The sequence below is a fragment of the Ipomoea nil genome, unplaced genomic scaffold, assembly GCF_001879475.1.
Source record: "Ipomoea nil cultivar Tokyo-kokei standard unplaced genomic scaffold, Asagao_1.1 scaffold0146, whole genome shotgun sequence".
Classification (NCBI taxonomy): Eukaryota; Viridiplantae; Streptophyta; class Magnoliopsida; order Solanales; family Convolvulaceae; genus Ipomoea; species Ipomoea nil.
Genome location: NW_017616574.1, coordinates 2,632,240 through 2,656,255, shown reverse-complemented (window position 1 = coordinate 2,656,255; position 24,016 = coordinate 2,632,240). Strand labels below are relative to the sequence as shown.

General features: G+C 42.4%; 2 protein-coding genes across 8 annotated transcripts; one reads left to right on the top strand and one right to left on the bottom strand.

Annotated features, from left to right (window-relative positions):
* Nucleotides 1-578: 578 nt before the first annotated feature.
* On the top strand, nucleotides 579-4,349 carry LOC109173210 (glutamate receptor 1.3-like). 4 transcript variants are annotated; one of them, XM_019322520.1, is made up of 7 exons: nucleotides 579-965; nucleotides 1,449-1,474; nucleotides 2,007-2,753; nucleotides 2,876-3,179; nucleotides 3,295-3,659; nucleotides 3,751-3,991; nucleotides 4,077-4,349. In XM_019322520.1, the coding sequence occupies exons 1-7, from the start codon at nucleotides 698-700 to the stop codon at nucleotides 4,133-4,135; spliced, it is 2,010 nt and encodes a 669-aa protein (XP_019178065.1). In that variant the 5' UTR covers nucleotides 579-697; the 3' UTR covers nucleotides 4,136-4,349. The 4 variants fall into 4 exon arrangements, with proteins under 4 accessions (XP_019178065.1, XP_019178056.1, XP_019178079.1 ...); XM_019322511.1 differs by having other exon boundaries at nucleotides 3,751-4,349; XM_019322534.1 differs by having other exon boundaries at nucleotides 889-965; nucleotides 1,449-1,929; nucleotides 3,751-4,349.
* A 1,434-nt stretch (nucleotides 4,350-5,783) lies between these two features.
* LOC109173246 lies at nucleotides 5,784-8,723 on the bottom strand. Of its 4 annotated transcripts, XM_019322550.1 has the most exons (5): nucleotides 8,540-8,723; nucleotides 6,948-7,028; nucleotides 6,669-6,785; nucleotides 6,463-6,517; nucleotides 5,784-6,175 (listed from the first exon to the last, which is right to left on the bottom strand). In XM_019322550.1, the coding sequence occupies exons 2-5, from the start codon at nucleotides 6,987-6,989 to the stop codon at nucleotides 6,081-6,083; spliced, it is 309 nt and encodes a 102-aa protein (XP_019178095.1). In that variant the 5' UTR covers nucleotides 6,990-7,028; nucleotides 8,540-8,723; the 3' UTR covers nucleotides 5,784-6,080. The 4 variants fall into 4 exon arrangements, 3 of the variants coding, with proteins under 3 accessions (XP_019178095.1, XP_019178093.1, XP_019178094.1); XR_002052873.1 differs by having other exon boundaries at nucleotides 6,463-6,785; nucleotides 6,901-7,028; XM_019322548.1 differs by having other exon boundaries at nucleotides 6,669-7,028.
* Between the last annotated feature and the right edge of the window lie 15,293 nt (nucleotides 8,724-24,016).

Sequence of the window (24,016 nt, the reverse complement as noted above, 5' to 3'; positions counted from 1 at the left end):
ATTTGACTAATAAATAATAAACGAAATGAGTAATACCCAATAGTACATCCAAAATTTATACTAATTACTTACTCTATCTCATTTTATCTATCATATTTACTATTCATTTGTCAAATTAATTTTTTTTTCTTTAAATTTATTTTTTATTTATTTTTATTTTTTGTGTTTAATAGTATTTTTAATGTAACTTCTAAATATATAAATTATATGTTTTTTTGAAACAATATAAATTTTATATATATATATATATATATATATATATATATATATATATATATGTATGTATGTATGAAAAATTAAAATGAAAAAAAATTTTGCCAAGTGCTTAGATGGCACGTAGTCATCTCTTCCATGTGGAGATCCAACCTCATGAAAAAAATTTTAGTCAGTCGAGAGAGAGTCATCAAATATCAGGATATTTTTTCCCTGAATTGAGGGCTGGTTATCGGTCTAGCAATCACCATCATTATTCATTACAAGGCATTTCCTAGAAGAAAGTTTGAACGAGCTCTTTCAACATTATATATATATATATATATATATATATATATATATATATATATATATATATATATATATATGCGAATGTGTTCACACACATGTATACATATTGCCTTCTGGCTGCTGCTTCTCGAGAAATTTAATGTCTTCTCATATACACTTGAGGTCGAGCTAGGAGGAAGTGTTTATCGCTCAAATGAGTACTTCAATCCACCTCTTGATCGTTATGTCATTTGCAATAAGCTTTGGTGGTGAAGCAGGGCATGGAAGAAGTTGCGGTCCGTCGCCGGCGAAATTTGGCGTTGGTTTGGTTGTGGATGAGCGGTCTCCGATGGGAGAGGCTGTGAAGAAGTGTATTGAAATGGCTGTTGATGACTTTTACGCCATAAACGGTGATTATGATACCAAAATCAATCTTCACATAAGGAATTCCGCCGGTGATCCTTTGCTTGCTTTTACATATGGTGAGTGAAATCCATATATCATGTATAAGTGTATTTACATGTATGTATCTGTGCTGAATGTTTGGTTGAGTCGGATGAAATGACCAAGTTTGACAACTATTTGACGAAATGCGCCATAGAATATTTATCCCTTGCATCGCCCTGATTGGTAGAACGTAACCTCCCAGTACATCTTATAAGGAGTACTACTTTTTGATCAGTTTCATAAGTTTGATAAAACTTGAATTTTTTACAAGTGCTTTTACTCCAAAAAAGTTTAGTCCCCCCTGCAATACTTAATTATTGTTTAATTTATGCTAAGTCACATACAATAGCAGACAATTTAGTCCATTTATTAATTATTGTTGCATTACTTAAATTACTGTTAATGCTAGCTAAGTCACATGCAATAGCAGACAATTTAGTCCATTTAATTATTGTTTATGCTAAGTCACATACAATAGCTGAAAATTTAGTACATTTAATTATTGTTTTGCATTGCAGCTGTAGACCTTTTGGAGAATCTTAAGGTGGGGGCAATTATAATACCAGAAATGTGGAATGAAGTGACACTTTTTGCCAGGCTAAGTGATAAAGCTAGAGTTCCCGTGTTTTCCTTTTCTTCATTACTGTCCCCAAATGGATATCCTTATTTTGTTCAAATATCTCAAGATGGGGATATGGGACTCAAAGGCATTGTTGCATTTGTAGAAAGAGCTAAATGGAAGAATGTCATACTTATACATGATGAAACTGAGTATGGGATGAAAGATCTCTCCCGTTTGATTGATTGATTTCTTCCAAGAGATTGACATACATGTGGTTAACAAGATTACCATTTCTCTTTTGACTGAAGAACATCAAATTATTGAAGAGCTAAATAAGCTCAAGAAAATTGAGACTTCAATTTTCGTTGTGCACCTGTCATCTTCCTTGACGCCTCTCCTTTTTGAAAATGCAAAAAAATTAGGATTGATGGCTAAAGGTTATGCTTGGATTGTATCTGATCAAACTATGAATTTCCTGCATACCTTCAATGATGCTGTTATTGAATCAATGCAGGGATCATTGGGATTCAAATCTTACATTCCAGCTTCAGGAAAGCTTAAAAATTTCACTTTGAAGTGGCTTAGACAGTCTAACATAGAAGCGTCTATGGAGTTGAATGTATTTGGTATATGGGCATATGATGCAGTATGGGCATTGGCACTGGCAATTGAAAAGGTTGGGAAAAGAATCCCTCAAACCAAAGAAGAATGCAAGGACCTCCTAAATTTTACAAGTATTGGCGTTTCGGATGATGGTGGCTCATTAGTATTGAAGGAGGTAATGAATAACAGATTTGTCGGTTTAGCTGGTGAGTTTCAACTTCTGAATGGAGAAGTAGGCTCGAAGACATATGAAGTTGTTAATGTCATGGGCCAAGGGGAGAGAAGAGTTGGATTTTGGACTCTAAATAGTGGGTTCACCATTCATCCATCCTCAAATGAACCAAATAATTGTTTTCATGGTGATCTTGATTCCATTATTTGGCCAGGGCCATCTTTAGCTACCCCAAAAGAATGGTCAGGTAAAAAGATAAGAGTTGTTGTGCCTGTGAAGCAGGCGTTTAAGGAATTCATTGATGTCCATCATGTCGTTCAATCTAATACAACAATTGTGGAGGGTTTCTCTGTTGATGTGTTCCTTGCTGCCATTGGGAGTTTAGAGTATGAAGTACCCTTTGAATTTATCCCTTTTGTGGTTGTGGATGAAAAAGGAAAGCGCCATTCCCATTACAGAGATCTTCTTCATCAGATTTACCTTAAGGTACTCTTGCTTCCCAAATGCTTTTGAGGTCTAATTGGTTTTAATGGTTAATGATCATAATAGTTCAACATTGTTTTTGTAAATATCAAAATACTAAACTATGTATTATTTTTGGTGCTTAGAACTTTGATGCTGCCGTGGGAGACATAACCATCACCTCAAATAGATCTACATTTGTGGACTTTACATTGCCTTATACTGAAGCTGGAGTGGGAACTGTGGCACGCTTGGGCAGTGCAGGAGCATGGTTCTTCTTAAAGCCTTTCAGGACAGATCTATGGATAATTATTGTTGTTTCCTTCATTGTGACAGGTTTAGTTGTTTGGCTAATCGAACACGAAAGTAATGAAGATTTCCAAGGTTCACTGGCTCAACAAGTTGGAACAACTTTGTGGTTTGCTGCTTCAACTCTTGTTTATGCTCAGAGTACGCTATACTTTTAACTCATTAATTTATTTTTTCTTAAACTGAAAGCATGTTGTCTGTAGATGATTGTAATGGATGCAGAGCTAAGATACATACCATATTACTTTTGTTTCAGGGGAACGGATACAGAGTAATCTGTCAAGATTTGTAGTTAGCATCTGGATGTTTGTTGTGCTCATAATTTCATCCAGCTACACCGCATCACTGAGTTCACTTCTGACGTTACAACAAATTCGGCTTGCAAAGGGAGACTATATAGGTTACCGTTCATTCCAAGAAGGAATCATTTTTAACAACATGAATTTTTCTGGAAGTAGGCTTATTCGCTACAATTCACCTGAAGAATTCCATGAAGCTCTTTCCAAAGGGACCATAGGAGGTATAGTTGATGAGATTCCTTACATCAAGAGTTTTCTTGCCAAGTATCCATCTCAATATGCACTCATCAGCACTGCACCAACTACAAATGGCTTTGGCTTTGTAAGTATCTCCTCTATACAGTCATATACAAAAAAATTTGTGGACGAGTACGGGATGTGTATATCAGTATATCACCTTCGTTTTAAAACAGGCTTTCCAGAAAGGATCACCGTTAGTCCCTGAGATATCTCGAGCAATTTCTAGACTTCGAGAAGAAGGAAAACTCGCGGAGCTGGAGGACAAATGGTTTAAGAATCGCCCATCTATGTTAACTCAAGACGACGACACCTCTAACATCAAGACTCTAAATGTTGACAACTTTAGAGGCTTATTTCTCTTGAGTGGGATCTCTAAAGCTATTGCTGTTACCATGTTTCTTTGTTTAGTACTTGGTAATAAGTTGTCAGTTTATCACTATATTCTCAGAATTGCTGCAGGTGGGAAGTTGGCATTTATGATTAAGTACCTATTTTGCAGAAAGGAGTTTAACATTGAGGGACGCAATGAGAATAGCCACAACCATACATAAATCATAAACCAGGCCACCTCCATATATCAGCCTTGTCATATAGATGGTTAGCATTTCTTTCTAGTGTCTGGTGAGTTTTTTTGGGTCATATATCCTAATGTTCTTGAGCCTTGAGGTTGTTTCTTGCCCAGACATGGAATTCATTCTAGTTATCCACAAATCCCAGATGGCCTGTGTAGGGATTATACCTCTGCCCTAATAGCCCTCTGTAAATAGAAGTTAAGTGTAATACATATATGTGTGTATATATATTAAAATTCCATATTTACATGGCAATGACTTTTTTATTTTTTATTTTTCATTTTTTCACCCTTATTTTTTATTCTATTGTTCAAAAGTAGATGAATAAACGGATAATGAGTTTTGTAATTAATAAAGGATTTTATTCCAATAATAATAGGATAACAAAAGTAAGCAAACAAACATGGTAATAAGTATCAAAACTTATATTAGAGTGCAAAAGTCCCCAACCAAACACACACTAAATTTATATCTACATATTGTAGAAAGATTATGCGAAAAAATAATACCTCAAAAATTTTTGTAGGAAATTTAAATAAATCGTGTGTTTATATATTTTGTTTTCTGACGTTTTGATCGGACTACCGCAAGGACCGGCGATGGCGAGATGATCATTGCAAAGTTCAAATCAAAGCATGAAGTCTGCAGTAACTTTTTTTTTTTTTTATTACCACCTCGACGAAGACAACCGGCTTTCACGACTTTTTTGGGCTGACCCCATTGGGAGGCGGACATTTTCTTGCTACATCGATATTATTTCTTTCGATGCAACCTACGGTACGAACAAGTACAGGGCTCCACCAATTTATGCTGTGGGAAGCGTATTAAGAGCACACGAGAGCTAGCCATCGAGAAAAATGTCAAAATTGATCGAAAGTGTGGTGTTTGTGGGAAGTACGCCCACTATAATGCTCATAGTTGTCCTAACAAGTGAAGGGGGAGTAACTCTGGCCCTTTCATTGCTTCGTAAGCCATGAATAACCTTGGTCTGTTATTGATGTTTCCCTCGATACGTGACTAGCTTATTACCCTTCTTTCCGTATATAGTTGTTGCGGTAAACTAGTTTTGCTAATAATATGAGTGCAAGTATGTGCACGCGTGTGCGTGTGCGTGTGGGGAGTATGCGGTGCTGTTTTTTTTTTAGTAGTTTGTTTATTTAAAGGGACGTGACATACTTTGTTAAACACTTTGTTTAATACTTTGATTATTTAGATGGACGGTGCTTTTTTGGGTTTATAATAGTTTGTTTATTTTAATTCCCATGAATTGGCATGCCTATGTTTATTAGTGATTTATAGTCTCAATGACTTTGCATGATTCGAATCATTTTGCATTATGTGATGTGCACCTACAGTACGTACTTCATAGATATAGAGTGCACTGGCACCACATAGTCAAGGCATACGACAAAGTATTGAACCAAGCAAAACAGCCTTGGTTAGCATCGTGCAATGTATTGTTACCCACGCCAATGCACCCGTTTGCTTTATTTGTTATGATATTCTGATTATTTAGAGCGCCATTGCTTGGCTTGCGGCTTGCCTTAATAGCTTTGGTTTCAATTTTAGATGTTGATTTCAGCGGCGTGTCCTAATTTAATACCCCCCTGGAGACAAGGAGTGCACTGCCGAACTATTAAAACCCGGTAACTATACAATCATAAACTAGAGTTTGGGGAACAAAAGAAACTGGTAAGTGGTGCTGCATTGCAAAATGTAAATTACTGGCGGGTAATGTCTCGGGCTGGTAGTTTGTTATTGTGTTGGATGCCGCTACATTGACGCATCTGCGTTACTCTCTGGCAATCAAACTCCCCGACGAATGCGCTCAGTATGTGTATTGACCTTGCTGAGGTGCATGAAGCGCTTACGTAGGTTAACAAGTTGTACGAGTCCACAGTTCCATGTGCCGCATCGTAAATATCCCGGAATCAACAGTCGAAATGGAATGGTGCATCCTTTTTGGTCTCCGATCCGCACGTAGTGTTTGGTGTTTGCTGTCTAGATAAATGGCCAGCATAATGATCTGCACCAAAAATAGATCTCAGACTCAATCCCCCCACCAAAATACTGCTCAAGTATTCATCCCAAATACACCCCACTGATCCTACCCCACTAATGCAACCCACAAACAATATTTATTCACATAACTACTCACCCCCAAATCACATTAGCAGTACACAAGCCAAAACTTAAGCAATAGATCATAACTCTTCATCCCTAACAAAAGTCTTACTAGGAGAGCACTACCAGTTAACACAAAATAGCAGTATGGAAGCCAAAGGTTGAACAATAAATCATAATTCCTCGTACCAACTCCTCTGGTGCGCCACCGTACATGTCTTTGTTCGACTTCTTTGTAGACGAGCTGTCAATAATGTCAAACCGGAGATGCTTGAAGCTTACACTCATCATATGGTAGGTCCCCTTGTGCAGTATTGGCAAAATAAACAGCCAGGTAGCAGTTTTATGGTGTTAGATCATGGGTGACAATTATTTGAGAGATGAGGTAAGGTTACCATATCTATCGTTGACGTGCCAACGTGGTCTGAACTCTCCAGGTCCGTATCCATTCGCTTCTCAAACCAAGCAAACCTCTCATCATGGCTTGATGAAATGCCCACCACAGTCCCAATCTGCATATTAAAAATGGTAAACAATGTGGGATTTAACGCAGTGTACTGGCCAGTGTGTTCAAAGGCCCATAGCGTTGTGCGTGTCGAGATGAATAAGCGGGTTGGGTCTCCCGACCTCTTCGATTTTTCCCTGGAATTCAAGACAGAACACCAGGCGCCTACCACTGTTTTGTGACTTCCCTTAGCGTTAAGAATTCTGCCCATTTTGCCTTTCGATTGGCGTGTTCAAACAGCACCTCATTGCTGCGAAAGTAAACACATAATGTTAGAGTAACAAAACTGTGTACTAAAATATGAAGTGGTGCGCAATGCACCGAGGGTGCTTCATCCGTTCATTGCCCATCTAGGTCAGCGGTAGTGCACTAGTTGTACTCCTGGCCCCGATTAACCAGACTGCACTGGCCTGCTTACCATTTTAAACTACCACACTGCCCACCTCGTCATCTACCACAACATATTTCTATCCAATTGGTATATTTGCCATTAAACATGTATTAAATATTATATCTTACTACAATAAATGCTCCCAAGATATCTTCCTTGTAGTTACTATTTCTGTTATAGAATAGATTTTAATCATAGATAAAACTATTTAAAAACACCCAACTAAGTCATGTTTAGATCTTATTTATCTATTTTGTGTATTTGGCATTATATTAACTACACATGCCTATTCCAGTTAAATTACACCCGTTGCATTTTAATCCCAGTTAATTTACTTCAAGATAACACTCCCAAGAGTTATTACACTCACAGTATACCCTTAATGCACGTTATTATTTTTTTGTGGCACACCGTAAACTACAATTGTTGTAGTTACCCCATTTATCCCGTTCTCGGCCCTTTGCACTACCCCCTTGCATACCATCCCAGCCCCAATTTGACGTATTTTATTTCTACGGATCATGAGCAACACACACAGTATAATAAAGAAAAAAGCACATACTGAACCAGGCGCTTACGCGCGGGCTCACTTTATTGGTATCTACTGTATTTATGGTTACCTCTAACTTGTGCATTTCTTAGGGTGCAGCTCAATTTCATGCATCTAACAGACTACCATTGGGTTTGATAATAAGCAGTGAACATCCCCCCAACCCACTTCGAGCTAAACCTAACAGACCTTGAACTATATGTCGTGATTTGTGCACACACCATGAATCCTGGAACGACACTACATGACAACTATGAGCTAATTTTCTATATAAGCTCTTTTTCTATCATTGAAACCACTCATTCATTTCTTTTTAAACTAACATAAAAGAAATTCTAGACTCTAAGGAACAACAGATATATACTCCCCTGAAAAGATTCAGTTTTGATGCCTCTTATTCTTGTCTACTGCTGACTAACAATGCACTCTAAAATTACATCCAATTCTTATTCATCTTACCCCAGGCAAGTAAACAGGTAACATAAAACAAACACGTTACAAGCATATTTATACGCAATTCAACCCCCTAGAAGAGCCTAATTAATATCAGTCATTCTACCCTGAGTTTGTCAATAAACAAAGTCTAATAATTAATAAATGCCTAAATTGTTGAATTATCTGGCAGAAGAATAACCCATCGCACACCTAGAATTAGAAATTTGCCCTCTTAGTACCCACTACAATCTGGATTCTGCACCCAACTTGAACACCCCATGGCCGCCCCTGCCCCATGCAACCCAGAATTAACACCACCAAGCTATCGGCGCCCAGCAAACACCAACCCCCAAGCTGCCGATACCAATTTTCACATGGAACTAACCTCGCTGGCCCCAACGGTGCACCAACCGTCTTCTTGCCGACACCCTAGCCTCTACCCCGGACGCCGATCGGTCGAAGCCACCGCGAGCACTGGATGGAAGGTTACGGCGGCCGTGTAACGTTTCTAGGGTTGAGAGATTCTTAGAGAGAAGAGAGATAGAGAAGAGACAGAGAAGAAGAATCTGAGAAATTGTATTATGAGAGTTCAATAGCCCCTTAGGTCGTTATTACACTGTTTATATATCAAGGGATTCAACTAACATTTCACTAACCACTAAACGACGCCGTACGCCATTAACTGCCTAACTGCCTCACTCACTCAGACGACATCGTTTCAGCCCATCTCAACTTCCACGATTAACTGTCTGGTTTTCTACTTATTGGAATCATTACATTACCTCCCCCATTTAAGGATCCTTGACCCCAAGGATCGAATGTTGGAAATTGGCGAACAATGTGGTAGAAATCTTCCCATGTTGCAGCTTCTTTTGGTAAGTTTGCCCACTGTATAAGGATTTGAGATACGGCTTGGTTATCCCTGTTAACTAACCTTTTATTCAGTACAGCGAGAGGTTGAGCAAGCATCTCCCCATCCTAGCCAGCCAATGGTGGTTCTAACTGTGGTGTGGTGTGTTCTCCAACCTTCTTTTTCAGCTGTGATATGTGAAAGACTGGGTGAATCTGCGCACTGGGAGGTAATGCCAGTTTGTAGGCCACAGGCCCTATCTTTTCAATCACCTGATAGGGTCCAAAATACTTGGATGCAAGCTTGATATTAGCTCTCACAGCTACTGTAGTTTGTCTGTAAGGTTGGAGCTTGAGATAGACCCAATCTCCCAACTCCAAGGATCTTTCACTTCTTCTTTTATCTGCTTGTTGTTTCATCCTGTTCTGGGCTCTTTTTAGGTTGTCCCCGGCCTGCTAAGACGGCTTCTCTTTCAGAAAGCCAATCATCCCCTCCAATCCCTTGATTAGATCTCATAGCTAACATTGGTGGTGAGTAGCCATATAAGGCTTGAAATGGTGTACACTGCAATGCTGAGTGGAAATTTGTGTTATACCAATATTCAGCCAGGTATAACCACTTAGCCCAAGTTTTTGCCTTGTTAAAAACCATGCACTTTAAATATGTTTCAAGGCATCTGTTGATTCTTTCAGTTTGTCCATCTGATTGGGGATGATATGCTGTGGACATGCTCAGCTGTACTTGCAACTGTTTGAAGGTGGTCTGCCAAAACTTGCTAAGAAATACTCTATCCCTGTCAGTTACAATATTTTCAGGTAAGCCATGTAGCTTATAAATGTTTTCCATGAACAGCATTGCCACTCCCTCAGCTGTAAAGGGATGAGTCAATGCAAGGAAGTGGCTGTACTTGGTAAGCCTATCCACCACTACTAAAATCACATCCTTCCCTTGGGACTTAGGAAGACCCTCAATAAAGTCCATAGAAATTCCCTTCCAAGCTTGTTCAGGGATGGCCAATGGTTGCAATAGCCCAGGTGAAGCCACACTTTCAGATTTGCATCTCTGGCAGGTATCACATCTTTCCACTAATTCCTTAACTGTCAACTTCATTTTCTGCCAATAGAACAAGGACCTCAACCTTTGATATGTCCCTTGCTGTCCAGAGTGCCCTCCTAATGGGGAATCATGCATCTGCAATACCAATTTGGCCCTTAAATCTCCTCTTTCACCAATGTACAGTCTCTGCTTGTATCTGACCAACCCATCTACAATAGTGATTTTAGGGTCAGAACCAGGGGTGATTAAGTTAGCTGCAAGTTGTCCTTGAGCCCATTCATCTCCTTTATAGCTGTTGAACACCTCCTCCATCCACTGAGGTTTATATAGTCAGCACAGAATTGAGGTTAGGAGGAACACAATTAAGTTCCTGATCAGTATCTCTTCTAGATAGGGCATCTGCAACACAGTTCTCAATGCCCCTTTTGTACTGAATAGTGTAATGTAACCCCAAAAGCTTAGATAGACCCCTCTGCTGGGTGGTAGTTGTTATCTTCTGATCCAACAGGAATTTAAGGCTATGGTGATCTGTCATAATGATGAAATGTCTGCCTAGTAGATAAGATTTCCATTTCTCCACAGCATTTATGATTGACATATACTCTTTCTCATATATAGACAGCCCCAATTGTTTGTCTCCAAATGCCTTACTGAAGTAAGCAATTGGCTTCCCTTCTTGAATGAATACAGCTCCCATGCCCTTGCTGCAAGCATCAGCTTCTATTATGAATGTTTTCTGAAAATCAGGTAGGGCTAGAACTGGTGATGAGCACAAGGCTTGCTTTAATTTGGCAAATGCAGTTTCAGCCTCTTCATTCCAATGAAAGGAATTCTTCTTTAGCATGCTTGTCAAGGGCCTGCTAATTACCCCATATGCTTTAATGAACCTCCTATAGTAACCAGTTAGACCCAAGAATCCTCTTAGTCCCTTGATAGTGGTTGGTTTAGGCCAATCAGCTACAGCCTTCAATTTAGCTGGATCTGTATGCAATCCCTTTTCTGATATAACATGACCCAAGTATTCCACCTCTTTTTTGGCAAAAGCACATTTGCTCAATTTGGCCAATAGCTTATGAGTTCTCATCAGGTTTAGAACCTCTCTCAAGTGACTCCAGTGCTCCTCTAGTTCTGGGCTGTAAACTAGGATATCATAAAAAAACACCAACACAAATTTTCTTAGTAAGGATTTGAACACATGGTTCATCAAAGCTTGGAAAGTTGCTGGGGCATTGGTGAGGCCAAAGGGCATGACCCTGAATTCATAAAGTCCCTGATGAGTCTTAAAGGCAGTTTTGTACTCTTCACCCTCTCTCATTCTTACTTGGTGATAGCCTGCTCTCAAGTCCAGCTTAGAGAAATACTTGGAACCAGCCAGCTCAGAAAAAAGGTCTTCCACCACTGGAATGGGGTATTTGTTTTTAACAGTGATGTTGTTCAAGGCCCTGTAATCAACACAAAATCTCCAACTACCATCTTTCTTGGGTACCAGCAGGACAGGAGAAGCAAAAGGAGATACACTTTCTGCAATGACCCCAGATTCTAACATTTCTCCCACCATGGTTTCTATCACATTCTTTTGATCAAAGGAGTATCTGTATGGTTTGATGTTTACTGGCTGTGCACCTGCAATCAGAGGGATTGAGTGGTCATAAGCCCTTCTTGGAGGCAGTGACCTTGGTTCTTCAAATATATCCTCATAGTCATCTAAGATTGCAAACAATTATGTAAACTCAGTCTGGACCATCATCTTGTAACACACATTGACCTCCTCTTCCTTGTTATTATTGCTAACCCCTTCACATTGCACCAGAAATCCTTGTATACCACACTTTTGCCACTTTTTTAAGTCCCTTTTAGTGGCTGCTTGCAGATTATTCCCCTTTCTGGACAGTCCTCTTAACAGAACTCTCTTCCCTTCTTTATGGAAAGAAATACCCAAAGGCCTAGTGTGGAGTTGTATGGGAGCAAATTGGTCTATCCAATCCATTCCAAGAACCATATCACATCCTCCTAGTTTAAGCACTCTGAAGTCTTTCTCAAAGACTTCCTGTTGAATCTGCCACTCCAATTTCTTGCAAACTAAGTCACATCTCATCTTATTCTCATTAGCTACTATGACATTAAGTGCCTGAGTCTTTTCTGATCCAATCCTCAGCTGTAAGAGTAGTTTAGGGTCCACGAAGCTATGTGTGCTTCCACTATCCACTAGGATTACTACTGGCTGTTTGTATATGGATCCAAGTAGTTTAATTGTGTTCATCCCCTCACCCCCCATCATGGCATGTAGGGAGACCTCAGCCTGTTCTTGGTCTATCATAACTCCTTGTTCCTGCCCTTCTGTTATCCACTCTTCTGGTGCATCATGAAATTCTCCTTCCTCAATAACATAGAAGGTAGAGCCCTTGCATCTATGTCCAGGCTGCCAGGATTCGAAACACTTGAAGCATTTATTCTGTTCTCTCAATTGTGACTTCAGTTTAGTCCCTTCTGGTATTTTTGCAGTGGTGTTAAGGCTATTTGAAGCTATGGACCCTTGTGAGTTTGTGGTTTTGGGATTGGGATTATATGGTTTGGGTGAGGGTAGTATGGTGGTAGGTTTGGTGCTGTAGTAGAAGATTGGTTTAGGGTGTTCATTGGCTTGCAAGCCTTTCTCAAATTGTTTAGCGAACCACATTGCATCTGCCAAGGTTCTAGGTTGAATGGTTTTGACAAAACACCTAAGATTGGGTTTAAGTCGAGCCATATACGCTTCAAGGAAATATAGATCTGTGAGGGTGGGATGTTTTTGGATAAGTTGGCTTCTCAATTCTTCGAACTTATCCGTGAAGTCTAAGACTCCCCCTAACTACTTAAAACCAGAAAATGCTTCCATAACAGCCCCACTGTCCTCCCCAAATCTTCTACACACAGATTCAGCGAAATGTGACCAAGCAAAAGGGCCTTCCAGACCTGTTAAGTAGCTTTCAAACCAGAGACCTACTCTACCCGTAAGGTTAACATAGAGTACATGCATCACTTCAATTTTGGGAATATGTGACATTTGCAAGAATCGTTCACATCTATTGATCCACAGACGTGGTTGATCATAATCAAAAGGAGGAAACTCGTATCGATACCTTGTCATCGGAAATTCCGATGTGTGTCTGCGAACTGCCGGAAGCTGATTTCTCCAATGAATGTTGGATCCTTCTAGTTCCAGTTCGTTATCTGAGTCGTCTCCCTCAGCTAGCTGAAATCGAGCTACTGGAGCCTTCCCTGCCCTCCTTGGTTGTGGCATTGAGCCAAGCTGGGAACTAGCAGGATGTTCCCGCCTTGCTCCATTGACCGATGATCCACCAGGAGCCGGATCTATGAGTGGAGGTGGCGGACGATTCAGTCTGATTGTCTCTACAATCTCGTTTTTCCACTCATTCATCCTTCCATCCATTTGAGCAACAAACTTTTCGACCAACTCCTGTGTAGTCTGTCTTTGTCCATTTATTTGAAAGCTCAATTCCGCCATAGTCTTCTCCAATTGATTCATTCTAGCCTCCATTTGAGGGCTCTGATACCAGATGTAACGTTTCTAGGGTTGAGAGATTCTTAGAGAGAAGAGAGATAGAGAAGAGAGAAAGAAACAGAGAAGAAGAATCTGAGAAATTGTATTATGAGAGTTCAATAACCCCTTAGGTCGTTATTACACTGTTTATATATCAAGGGATTCAAGTAACATTTCACTAACCACTAAACGACGTCGTACGCCATTAACTGCCTAACTGCCTCACTTACTCAGACGACATCGTTTCAGCCCATCTCAACTTCCACGATTAACTGCTTGGTTTTCTACTATTGGAATCATTACAGGCCGGACCGACGTTTGAAAGAACGGGACGCCTCCACGACCCGATGGGAACTAGCCGACGGCGGAGTCGGGGGAGAGAATGGATGGCCGGACCTACCACGCTTCAAACAGAGACCGGCATTAGACGTCGCCATCACCACACACGCAATTTCAGTGAGCCCGACACGGCAGTGTGATAAACCCACCGAAGAAAAGAATATATCACCCAGCGGAGGTTCAGTTGATGAATCCAAAATACAAAAACACCCTATTCACCAAAATGTAATGAAAGATACGGTGTGCAGTGTGCACATGGTCAATGGTGCAACCTCAATCACGCCCGGCCATCTGCATAAAAAGAAGGGATAGGAGCAATGCACAAGTTCACACTTTAGGCTAAGTTCACATCACCTGAACTTCATTCTATATAGATATATATATATATTTATATTTGAAAGCAACCATGTAAACATAGATTAATGAAGCAAAGGAACAATAAAGTCAGGAGGGACAGAGTCCCAATACATCGAACCAGCCTGTGAGAAGGCGGCTGAAGCTAGAGTATGAACGAGTAAACTAGCCGATCTAGGCACTAAGGAAACAGAACAATAAATAAAAGTGGCCATAATGGTCCTACATTGGTCAATGACTAAACCAACATAAGAGAAGATTGAGACCTGACGAGTGGACAAGCTAGTCTGAAGCTCTGAGCAGTCGGTAAATAAGCAAACTGATAACAAGCCACGATCCTTGAGTCACGAAAGCTGTGACACCCCGTAAATCCAAACTCTAGTTAAGTATTAATTAGAAAATTAATCATAGTCTTATTGTTAATTTATTCCTAAAATCCTGAAAATTCAATAGTCGGATGACTAGAATTTGACTAGTCAACCAAGGTCAAAGAGTTGTACCTTATGCCTATTGAGTTGTTCCCTTGTCTCCTTATTCTTCCAACTTTAGTAAGGGCAAAGGTGTCTTTTTACCTTAAGTTTGTTCTCCAAGCTAACCTAGCATCATCCCTTCATTTCATCCACCAACACTCTAAATCTCTCTAGGAATTTGGTAGCTTCTTCTCCAAGCCAAAATTTGGGCATCCTAAATCCTACAAGTTGTCTTCCAAGATTCATACTTTCCTAATCTTGAGCATATGGGAGGGTAAGATTCTTGATCTCTTGGTGTTTTTAGCATCCTTTTAGTTGTCTTTTTCTAAAAATAGAATCTTTGTTGTCTTTTGGTATGTTTATGAAGTTGGTGTTGAAGAAGAGCTTTAGGAGAAGCATTTTAAGGGTGAGAAAGTGAAGTTCTAGGCTACAAAGGTAACCCATGATTTACAAAACCTATTTTCTTACTTATATGATGATTTCTTGGCTTCTACTTGTGATTCTTGTGTTGAAATGTGAGATTTGATGCATTGTCTTGTGGTAATGCATGTTTAGAGCTTGTTCTTAGGGTTCTTGAGTGCCATTGCTTGGCTATTTCTTGGGTTCAAGTCATATTGTTGTATTGTGTGAGATTTTAGGTGTTTTGGACTTGAATTTGGACTTGTTGATGAAAATCCCCGAAGGGATTATTTTGGAGCACAGGGTGTACCCGCGGGCGGAACGACGGGTAGTGCACCACCCGCCGCCCCACCCGCGGGGTACATGTGTTGTGTGGGCTCGTACCCGCGGGCGGAACCACGAGCGAAGGTCCACCCGTGGCCCCACCCGCGGGGAACACAGATGGATGGTGTCGGGGATTTATTCCCCGTGATTCTTTTGACTCGGTATTGATGTTTTGACCTCCCGATGTTGTTTTATTGGGCGATTTGAGTGTCTTCTTGATGTTTCGTATGTCTAGAACGGTATGTTAGGAATCCATGTAGGATTTGGTGTCTTGAATCGTGCTTGTGGTCCAACTTTGTGATTCGTTGGATTGATGTTGAGTCTTGTATGTTCTATGGAACTACTTTTGGTTTACCCGTTTGATAAGCATGCTAGTTTGACGTTGAAATGCTAGTGTGTGCGGTTTGTTCTTTCCTATTGAGAGTGGCAACTTGTGTTGACCATTGTTTGGTGTCGGATTGTGATCCTTCGTGGTTGAGTATGATTTCATATCTTTGTTGTGATCCATTGATTGATTCCTATGATGTGAACGTATGTAATCGTTGTACTATTTGATGGAAACATGATTAAGGTTTATAGGGCCTTAGTCTTCCTGATAATGATGCGGTCCTCGTGTGGCCATGATTGAAATTGGTGGTGTGACCTGAGCTTAGGCTCATATGTAGGTGGTTGTGTGATTGAAATGAATAGTACCCTTGTGTACTCATATGTAGGTGGTCTTGTTGGAGGTTGTTGGAGGGGGGACGACGGTCCTCGGAGGCATAAGGTTGGACTCAGAAGTACAGGGTGGCACTCGGAGGTAATGGTTGGAACCGATATAAGGCCAGGGGTAGCCATAAGGTTGGAACAGGGCATAAGGTTGGAACTTGGAACTATGAATCTCGTGACATGTAGTTGTCATTATGGCATGTAGTTGCCAATGTGTGAATGTCTATTCTTTGCTAATGAGCATGTCTTGATGTATTCTACTTTGTGATCAGTAGAATTCATCTCGAGTTGTATTGTTTATAGTTGTTATTCTTGTCTTGTCGTTGTCGTGGGATGTTGATTTCCCTTTTCCTTTGAGAGTGTGAATGAGTCTTTGAAGTTGACTTCACTCTATGGCTTTTGAAATGATATATAATGTATTCCGTTTCGAAAATGGTTTTGACTTATACTATTTATTTAAGCTATTTAACGCGTATTGATGGGTTACCAGCAATGTTCGCTGATCGGGTGTCATCCCCTATCTTTATGTTGCTTTACAGGTTTTAAGTATTTTTTGGAGAGCGCGCTAGCAGTTCGTTAGTTAGTGTAGCTCCATATGACTGTTCTGTTAGACTTTTGGCCTGTGAACCGTGGATATTTATAAGCTTAACTTTGATGTGTTGTTTAGACTTAGCCTGTGCACCTATAGATGTATAGGTGTGGCATAACATCTCCCGTACTTATTTAGTAGCTTTCGCTTTGTTTTATCTTAATAAGTAGTCTTTATCTCTTTCTTAAGCTTTAATTTGGTTTTTAAAAGTTGTGAAAATCGAGGGTGTTATAAAAGCACCTCCTTACACGCCATGGACTCGGCCATAAGAGGCGAAGAACACCTCACGAGCCGCCCACTGCATGCCCCGCCAAGAAGTCTCCACCATGATCCAAGAGAACCGTGTCGTAGGACGCCTCCCTGGACGAAGGACGATACCCCGCGTCAATAAATCAAGAAGGCTGGGCAGTCACGAGAAGAACAACAGGGGACGGTGCGGTTGCTGGTTGTCGACAATGAACTTGCCTCCACGCGATAAGGGCCGAGGATGCCAGCGCTCAAGTCTTTTTCGGTCGTGGAAGACAATTGTCCCAAACAGCCGCATTTTGTACCCTCCAAAGATAGTACAGGACTGCTGCAACCATACCAACAAGATCCTCAAGTAACGTACTCATCACAGACGAAAACCACATGGAGAAATCTAGGCCATCAAAAATAGGAAGAGGGATGAAAGATTCATGCCATACAAGCTTTGAATAATCACAAGAAAGAAATGCATGCATAATATTTTCATGACTTAGACCACACATAGGGCATTTAGGATCCACATCAACCCTCTTTAAAATCAAATTCACAGTGGTAGGGAGGATATCACACAAAGCTCTCCAAAGAAAGGTTTTCCACTTTGGGGGGATTTTAATTTCCAGAAGGAAACCCATCTAGGCCATTCTTGTATTCCCCTACAAGGCGCCTATAGCCATTCTTTATCAAATAAATTCCCTTGGGGTCGTTAAACCAATACCATGAGTCCTCATAGCTCGGGCTAACAGGGATCCTTGAGATACAAGCCACATCCTCAGGAATAAAAATATCTGCTAAAATCTGAGGATCCCAAGAATTGGTGTCCTCATCGATTAAACCAGAAACCACTGCACCAATTAGTTCGTCAGGCATCGAGGTCTGAACTAAAAGGTTAGACTCATCAAGTAATCATGGGTCCTTCCAAATCAACGCTGTCCTGCCATTACCAATTCTTCTTCTGACACCACTGCAAATCAAATTATGAGCAGCCATAATACCCCGCCAGCAGAAACTCGGGCAATTTCCCAAAGTGGCATTAGTAAACGAAGTTCTAGGGAAATAGCGAGCTTTATAAAATCTAGCTGCCAACGAACAAGGATTAGTCAAAAAAACGCCAGGCTTGCTTCCCCAACATGGCCAAATTAAAAGCACGGAGATCCTTAAAACCGAATCCACTAAATCCCTTAGGGACACACAAACGATCCCAAGCTTTCCAGTGGATCCTCTCTCAGCGCCAGATCCCCACCAGTATCTGTTCATAGCCCTCTCAATTGATAAATAAGCAAACTCAAACAACAAAAAAAACACTCATAGAAAAAGTGGGTGATGGGGTGTGAACCCCGTGGGCTCGGGGCCCAAGAAGAAAAGAGATAAGGCCCAGACAAAGAAGGGAAGCCCAAGAAGAAAATGGAGCAAGCCCAGAAGAGATACGGGTCAAACCAAGGAGTCGGCTCGGTCCAGGAGTCGGCGGCGAGTGTGGAATCGGCACGGGTGTAGGGTCGGCCTAAAACTAGCCGTTAGCCCATTTACTACCCTATTATTACCCCACTCATTACCACTAGTCAAATATCTAATTATTATTATTATCCATAACCCCCCACTTAAACCCTTACTTACTACCCTAATTATCACCCATCACTACCCTACTAAATGTCCAACGGACACTTTTGGGGATGGGCTAGCTATAAAAGGAGGAGAAGACAAGAAGAAAGGGGATCCATTCACTCATCCACACATATGGGGGCACTCTCCCACAATCACTCTCCATTCATTCAAGCAAGAAGACCACATGAAGAAGATTCCATTCTGGAGCACAATGGAAGACCCCATCACTCTTCCTACGCCACTCTTCCACTCTCACTCAAGAAGACTCCATTTTTACTAGAAGAGAAGTTCCAATACATGAAAGAAAGAGAGGCAACCACATTCTTACATCATACACTCTATACAAATACATGTACAAATACCTACAAAAATAGTGAAAGTCTTTAGGCTTGGCACCGCCCAAAAAGGCCCGTGGTTTTCCTTTCGGTTTCCACGTACAAAAGCAACGAGTTATATTTTCTACTTATTTTCCTATAAGCCGCATGCGAAAGGTGAATCCACCGACCAAGGTTGTGTTGGACCTCCCTGGGCCCGAAAACCCAAAAACCAACACTGGCGCCGTCCGTGGGGAACGTGACAAAAAGTCGCGTTACCTCTTTGTCTGAGCAATTTCGGAGAGCGTCCGGTGAAAAAATGATTCACTACGGACGGAAGATGGAGAAGGTTCACGGAGAATAGTGGACCAAGAAGAGAACTAGAGGAGAATCAAGCAATGAAAACTGCATATGGATATCTGAAAGAGTATGGACTCGGACTCGGATGTGGAGAATGAAGAGACAACTCCGACGATTCGGACGAGCATGCTGACTTGCCACTGCACCACAATAAAATAAGAGGGGTACGTTCATAAAGTGAAATATTTGCATTCAAATTCAAAATTATGAGTTATTCACTTATAGAATTTTTTTTGGGAGTAACGCATTATTATAAGAAATATTTGCTATTCATTTACATGCATACTAAATGTTGTTTTAAATATTATACGTGGCAATGCTTTGGTGAGAGTCATGTGGTATGAGATCATCCATAAAGCTAAATGGATTATTTCAAAGCTGTCTCCTGCACGTGGAAGGTCTTGGTGTATTCTGCACATTGCCCCAGACACAAGAAGTGCACTCGGCTAAAGAACATGCGAAAGGAAAAATGCCAGAATGTTGGTAAATTCAAGATCAGCAGGGAAGGCAACAACCTGGATTTGGTGTTCCAAACCGGAAACATTATGTCAAGTAGCAAATTCCAAGACCATTTGGTCTCCAGTAAGCTTGCTATGGGTAAGGAAAGGGGAAAGTTATGCCCACCTTTCCAGAAGAGTTCTTTTAATCTTCTCTCACTATATAATGAGGAGAATCATGCATCATGTACGAGGCCAAGGGAAGGCCTGTGTAGCATTATATGAGCAAAAGGCATAAAAATGGGTAATAGCCCGAGACCATCTGTTGGAAGCGAGACATTAAAGAAGTTGACTCCATGTAAACGAACGAGGGCGGAATCGCGCCGGAGCCGCCAATTATAAGTTTGTTTCACTCAAATTGCGATAAAAAGAACAGAGCGCAAGTGGAGTCCTCGGCAGCCGCAGATGTACTGACTCCGAGGCGAGGCCGTCGGCGGAGGAAATCAACGATATGAGCGGCTTGACCACGCCCGCTTGGGCAATTTTGATTTGATTCCAGGCTTATTCATCGCGAGGAGTTAGATTTCCATCGCGGCTTACTTCTATTCGTGGATTGATGTCGACTGAAGATGGCACACCAGTTCCTGAAACAATCTGTCGAAATTATGAGTAGTCGTCGACTCTGAGAGGAAGTCGGCAGAAAATAATTGAGGAAGCGGCCATCATGTGGTCGAGAAACTCATGCATCCATGGAGTCGGCGATAGAGTCAGACTCGGAGGCGGCGTAAAAATCAACTCAAATACAAGAAGGGCCCCACCCACACTGGTAACTTGTTGGAAAGGCACGTGATGCGAAAAGGTTGAAGGCCGAGTCCTCTGGTTCGCTGCATATATAGGCCTTCACGATCACCCCGCCGAGTCCGTGGAGGAAATACTCGAACTTGGATGCGACGATGAGAGATGAAAGAATAAAAGCGACTCCGACTCCGGCAAAATAAGCTTTAGCAATCGTCGTCGAGCACGCCCACAAGCCCGACACCTTCGTCGGGTAAACCACCAGACAACTGTCGAACTAAAAAGGAAGCATTAAAGGAATAAAAGCGTTCATGGCTGTTCCGGTTCTCATGGTTGTCACCGAGTTCGTCGAGTCCGCATTAGTTCACGCATGATTTAATTGTTAAGAACAGTCTCGTGTCGACACTCCCTTTGCCGACCGCTTGCTTCTCAGTCGGCTGAAGTCTACACCAAAATCGCCGTCTGACTCCGAAGCCAGCGGGCATATCCAAGTATATTCGCCGAAGAGCTTGCCTACATAACCGGCGAAGAAAGTCAAGCCTGTCGACTCCCATGCACAAAGGGATTATGGAGATGCTCTCACCGACTCCTTCTTCTCCAAACAGCGACTAAGGGTGATTCTTGAATCAGTGTCACACCGGTGGAGTCGGATGTTGCTCTCTTTCCTGACTCGTCCCAAATTAGGAATCGGACTCGGTGGTAAGGATGAAAGAAGCGAATCGAACTCAGAGAATAGGAATGAAGCCGGCTACTCGCCCACCGCCGAGCTGCCTCCGCTGCCAGCTATCTCGATCGCATCATCCGTCCAAGCAGTCGGCCACCTGCGACGAGCAGCGAAGTGAAGAAAATGGTCAGGTTATCCCGGAGCCCCCGCGATAGTCAGTCGGCACTCCTACAAAGCTTTGCCGTGCAAGTATGAGAAAGAATAAGCATAGCCACCCCCAAGGAGCTCAAGCATGTCGACTCCCCTCCTCTCTGTAAAAATGGCAACTCGGACCAGGATACCCAGCTCCTGCCCTCGCTCGGTCGACGACCTCTCTGGAGCCCGAGAGTCAACCACAACGGCTCTGCCCTCCATTCTCTCATCTAACCCATGCGGTATTCGGAAGATAACCAAAGACGAAAGAAGAAGCGACGATGATGGATTCGGCACGGTGGTTTGATAAAAATCCCAGTCAGGCTTCTCTGCCTCAGCCTTCGGATAGTTGTCACCCCCATTTTGCGGCTCTACTTCACTAAGCTACTGAAAAACCACGGCTCGAGGCTGTCGTATTTCGCCACTACTTACTTTGCGGCTAGGGTCCATTTCGATTCACGGTGATGAAGCAGCACTATATCAATTCTATTTCAGAGGAATTCTTGGTATCATGCAGAAGAGTGTTCAACCTAATTCCCTTCTTCATAAAAGCGAAAATCGGCATGTCTGCAAAGAGGAGGAGCCGAGTCCTCAAAATCGCCCTCATTTCCGACTCCGACTCCGATGACTTGGGAAATGAGAATATAGCCTCAACAAGTACATAACAGTCGAGCATTGGGGAAGAAGCATCCTGTCCAAAATTTTCAACCAATTTCTATGTATTGGTTTCAGACTCGTCCAGCCTCGCTCCTGATTGACTCGCCAAATGATGCGTATGACACCACCACCGAATCTTTTGATTGCTGACGCGGAAGGGTCGGATGATGAATCACCGGAGACATTGATAAAGTCGTACGCCAGACCTTGCATACGAAGAATCCTTCTTTCTGAGTACGTGTATGCATGGAAAATGCCAAGCCTAGAAAGCACGGGTACATCCAGTTGAGGGAAAGAAAGTAAGGAAAAGACAAGTGGCGAATAAAGGGATCGGACTCGGGCAATAAGGATGGAAATCTAGCTGGACACGCAGTTCTAGATGATTTTCTAAAAATTCTCATATACAAGGGCTGTCTCAAGGCGCAATCTTGGCATACATTAAATTCAACGCTGAGGAGATTCAGAAATTCAATTGCGTAGGATTGGTAAAAGCCATGGGAAAAAATAAGGAGGCCAGGGTTCAACTCTTCTCACCCTAACATTCATATTTTTTCTCATAAAAAAACATGGCTTAGAAATTCTTGCAGCTCGGTGGGAAATGCTAAGACGCTTCGAAGGCCGACTCCTAAAGTCTGACCGAGTAGGTCCGTCCATTCGCGCTAGGCCGACCACTCCGTGTCGGGCATTAGATTGTCCGCCCAATCAGCTCCAAGGCCGACTCCTATAGTCTGACCGAGTAGGTCCGTCCATTCGCGCTGGGCCGACCACTCCGTGTCGGGCATTGGATTGTCCGCCCAATCAGCTCCAAGGCCGACTCCTATAGTCTGACCGAGTAGGTCCGCCCATTCGCGCTGGGCCGACCACTCCGTGTCGGGCATTGGATTGTCCGCCCAATCAGCTTCAAGGCCGACTCCTAAAGTCTGACCGAGTAGGTCCGCCCATTCGCGCTGGGCCGACCACTCCGTGTCGGGCATTGGATTGTCCGCCCAATCAGCTCCAAGGCCGACTCCTATAGTCTGACCGAGTAGGTCCGCCCATTCGCGCTGGGCCGACCACTCCGTGTCGGGCATTGGATTGTCCGCCCAATCAGCTTCAAGGCCGACTCCTAAAGTCTGACCGAGTAGGTCCGCCCATTCGCGCTGGGCCGACCACTCCGAGTCGGGCATTGGATTGTCCGCCCAATCAGCTTCAAGGCCGACTCCAAGAGTCTGACCAAGTAGTCCGCCCATTCGCGCTGGGCCGACCACTCCGTGTCGGGCATTGGATTGTCCGCCCATTCAGCTTCAAGGCCGACTCCAAGAGTCTGACCAAGTAGTTCGCTCATTCGCGCTGGGCCGACCACTCTGTGTCGGACATTGGACTGTCCGCCCCATCTAGTTATGCAGAAAGGAGATGATGAAGGGGGAAATTACAAACACACAGAAAGTACCGATGATCTCTCCAAAGCCGGTGAAAATAATAAAAATCGAAGGATTACGTATGTGGCATGCAATACGTGGGCACGACTCGGCATGGAAATCTAGTGGCAGAAAATGAGTATACATTCCAAAATATTGCTCATGAAATCCTCATCTACAAGGGGCTATACAAAGGAAGAAGAAGTAAAGCTACACCCGGGAGTCACTCGAGTTAGTAAAAGAACCAAGAGTCCAAAAAAGTCTACTTGGAAAAGAATAATCATAGCCAGGACTCGCCTCGAGCAGGGACTCGGCGAGAGAAAAAGAAAAGAAACAAGGGCTAGGACCCTTAGGAAAAGCCAAAAGAGTCACCTCGACTGAGGAACTCGGCAAGAAAAGATAGGAAACAAGGGCACTGATCCTTAGACGTTTCCGAGAAAAAGCCTACAGGAGTCGCCTCGACTGAGGGACTCGGCGAGTATTGAGAGAAACGACGGGGCACTGACCCTAAACTGTTTCTGAGATAGAAAAAGCCTAATGGGTCACCTCGACCGAGGGACTCGGCGAGAAAGAG

Excerpts from the sequence above, each read along its gene's own strand:
- LOC109173210 (XM_019322511.1), top strand. The coding sequence starts at position 698 with ATGAGTACTTCAATCCACCTCTTGATCGTTATGTCATTTGCAATAAGC. Across the intron at positions 1,475-2,006 it reads ACCTTTTGGAGAATCTTAAG|GGATCATTGGGATTCAAATC; the intron begins GTGGGGGCAATT and ends GAATCAATGCAG. Across the intron at positions 3,180-3,294 it reads AACTCTTGTTTATGCTCAGA|GGGAACGGATACAGAGTAAT; the intron begins GTACGCTATACT and ends CTTTTGTTTCAG.
- LOC109173246 (XM_019322548.1), bottom strand. The coding sequence starts at position 6,989 with ATGGGCAGAATTCTTAACGCTAAGGGAAGTCACAAAACAGTGGTAGGC. Across the intron at positions 6,518-6,668 it reads GCACGTCAACGATAGATATG|CTCGTCTACAAAGAAGTCGA; the intron begins GTAACCTTACCT and ends CATTATTGACAG. Across the intron at positions 6,176-6,462 it reads GTGGCGCACCAGAGGAGTTG|ATCATTATGCTGGCCATTTA; the intron begins GTACGAGGAATT and ends TTTTTGGTGCAG.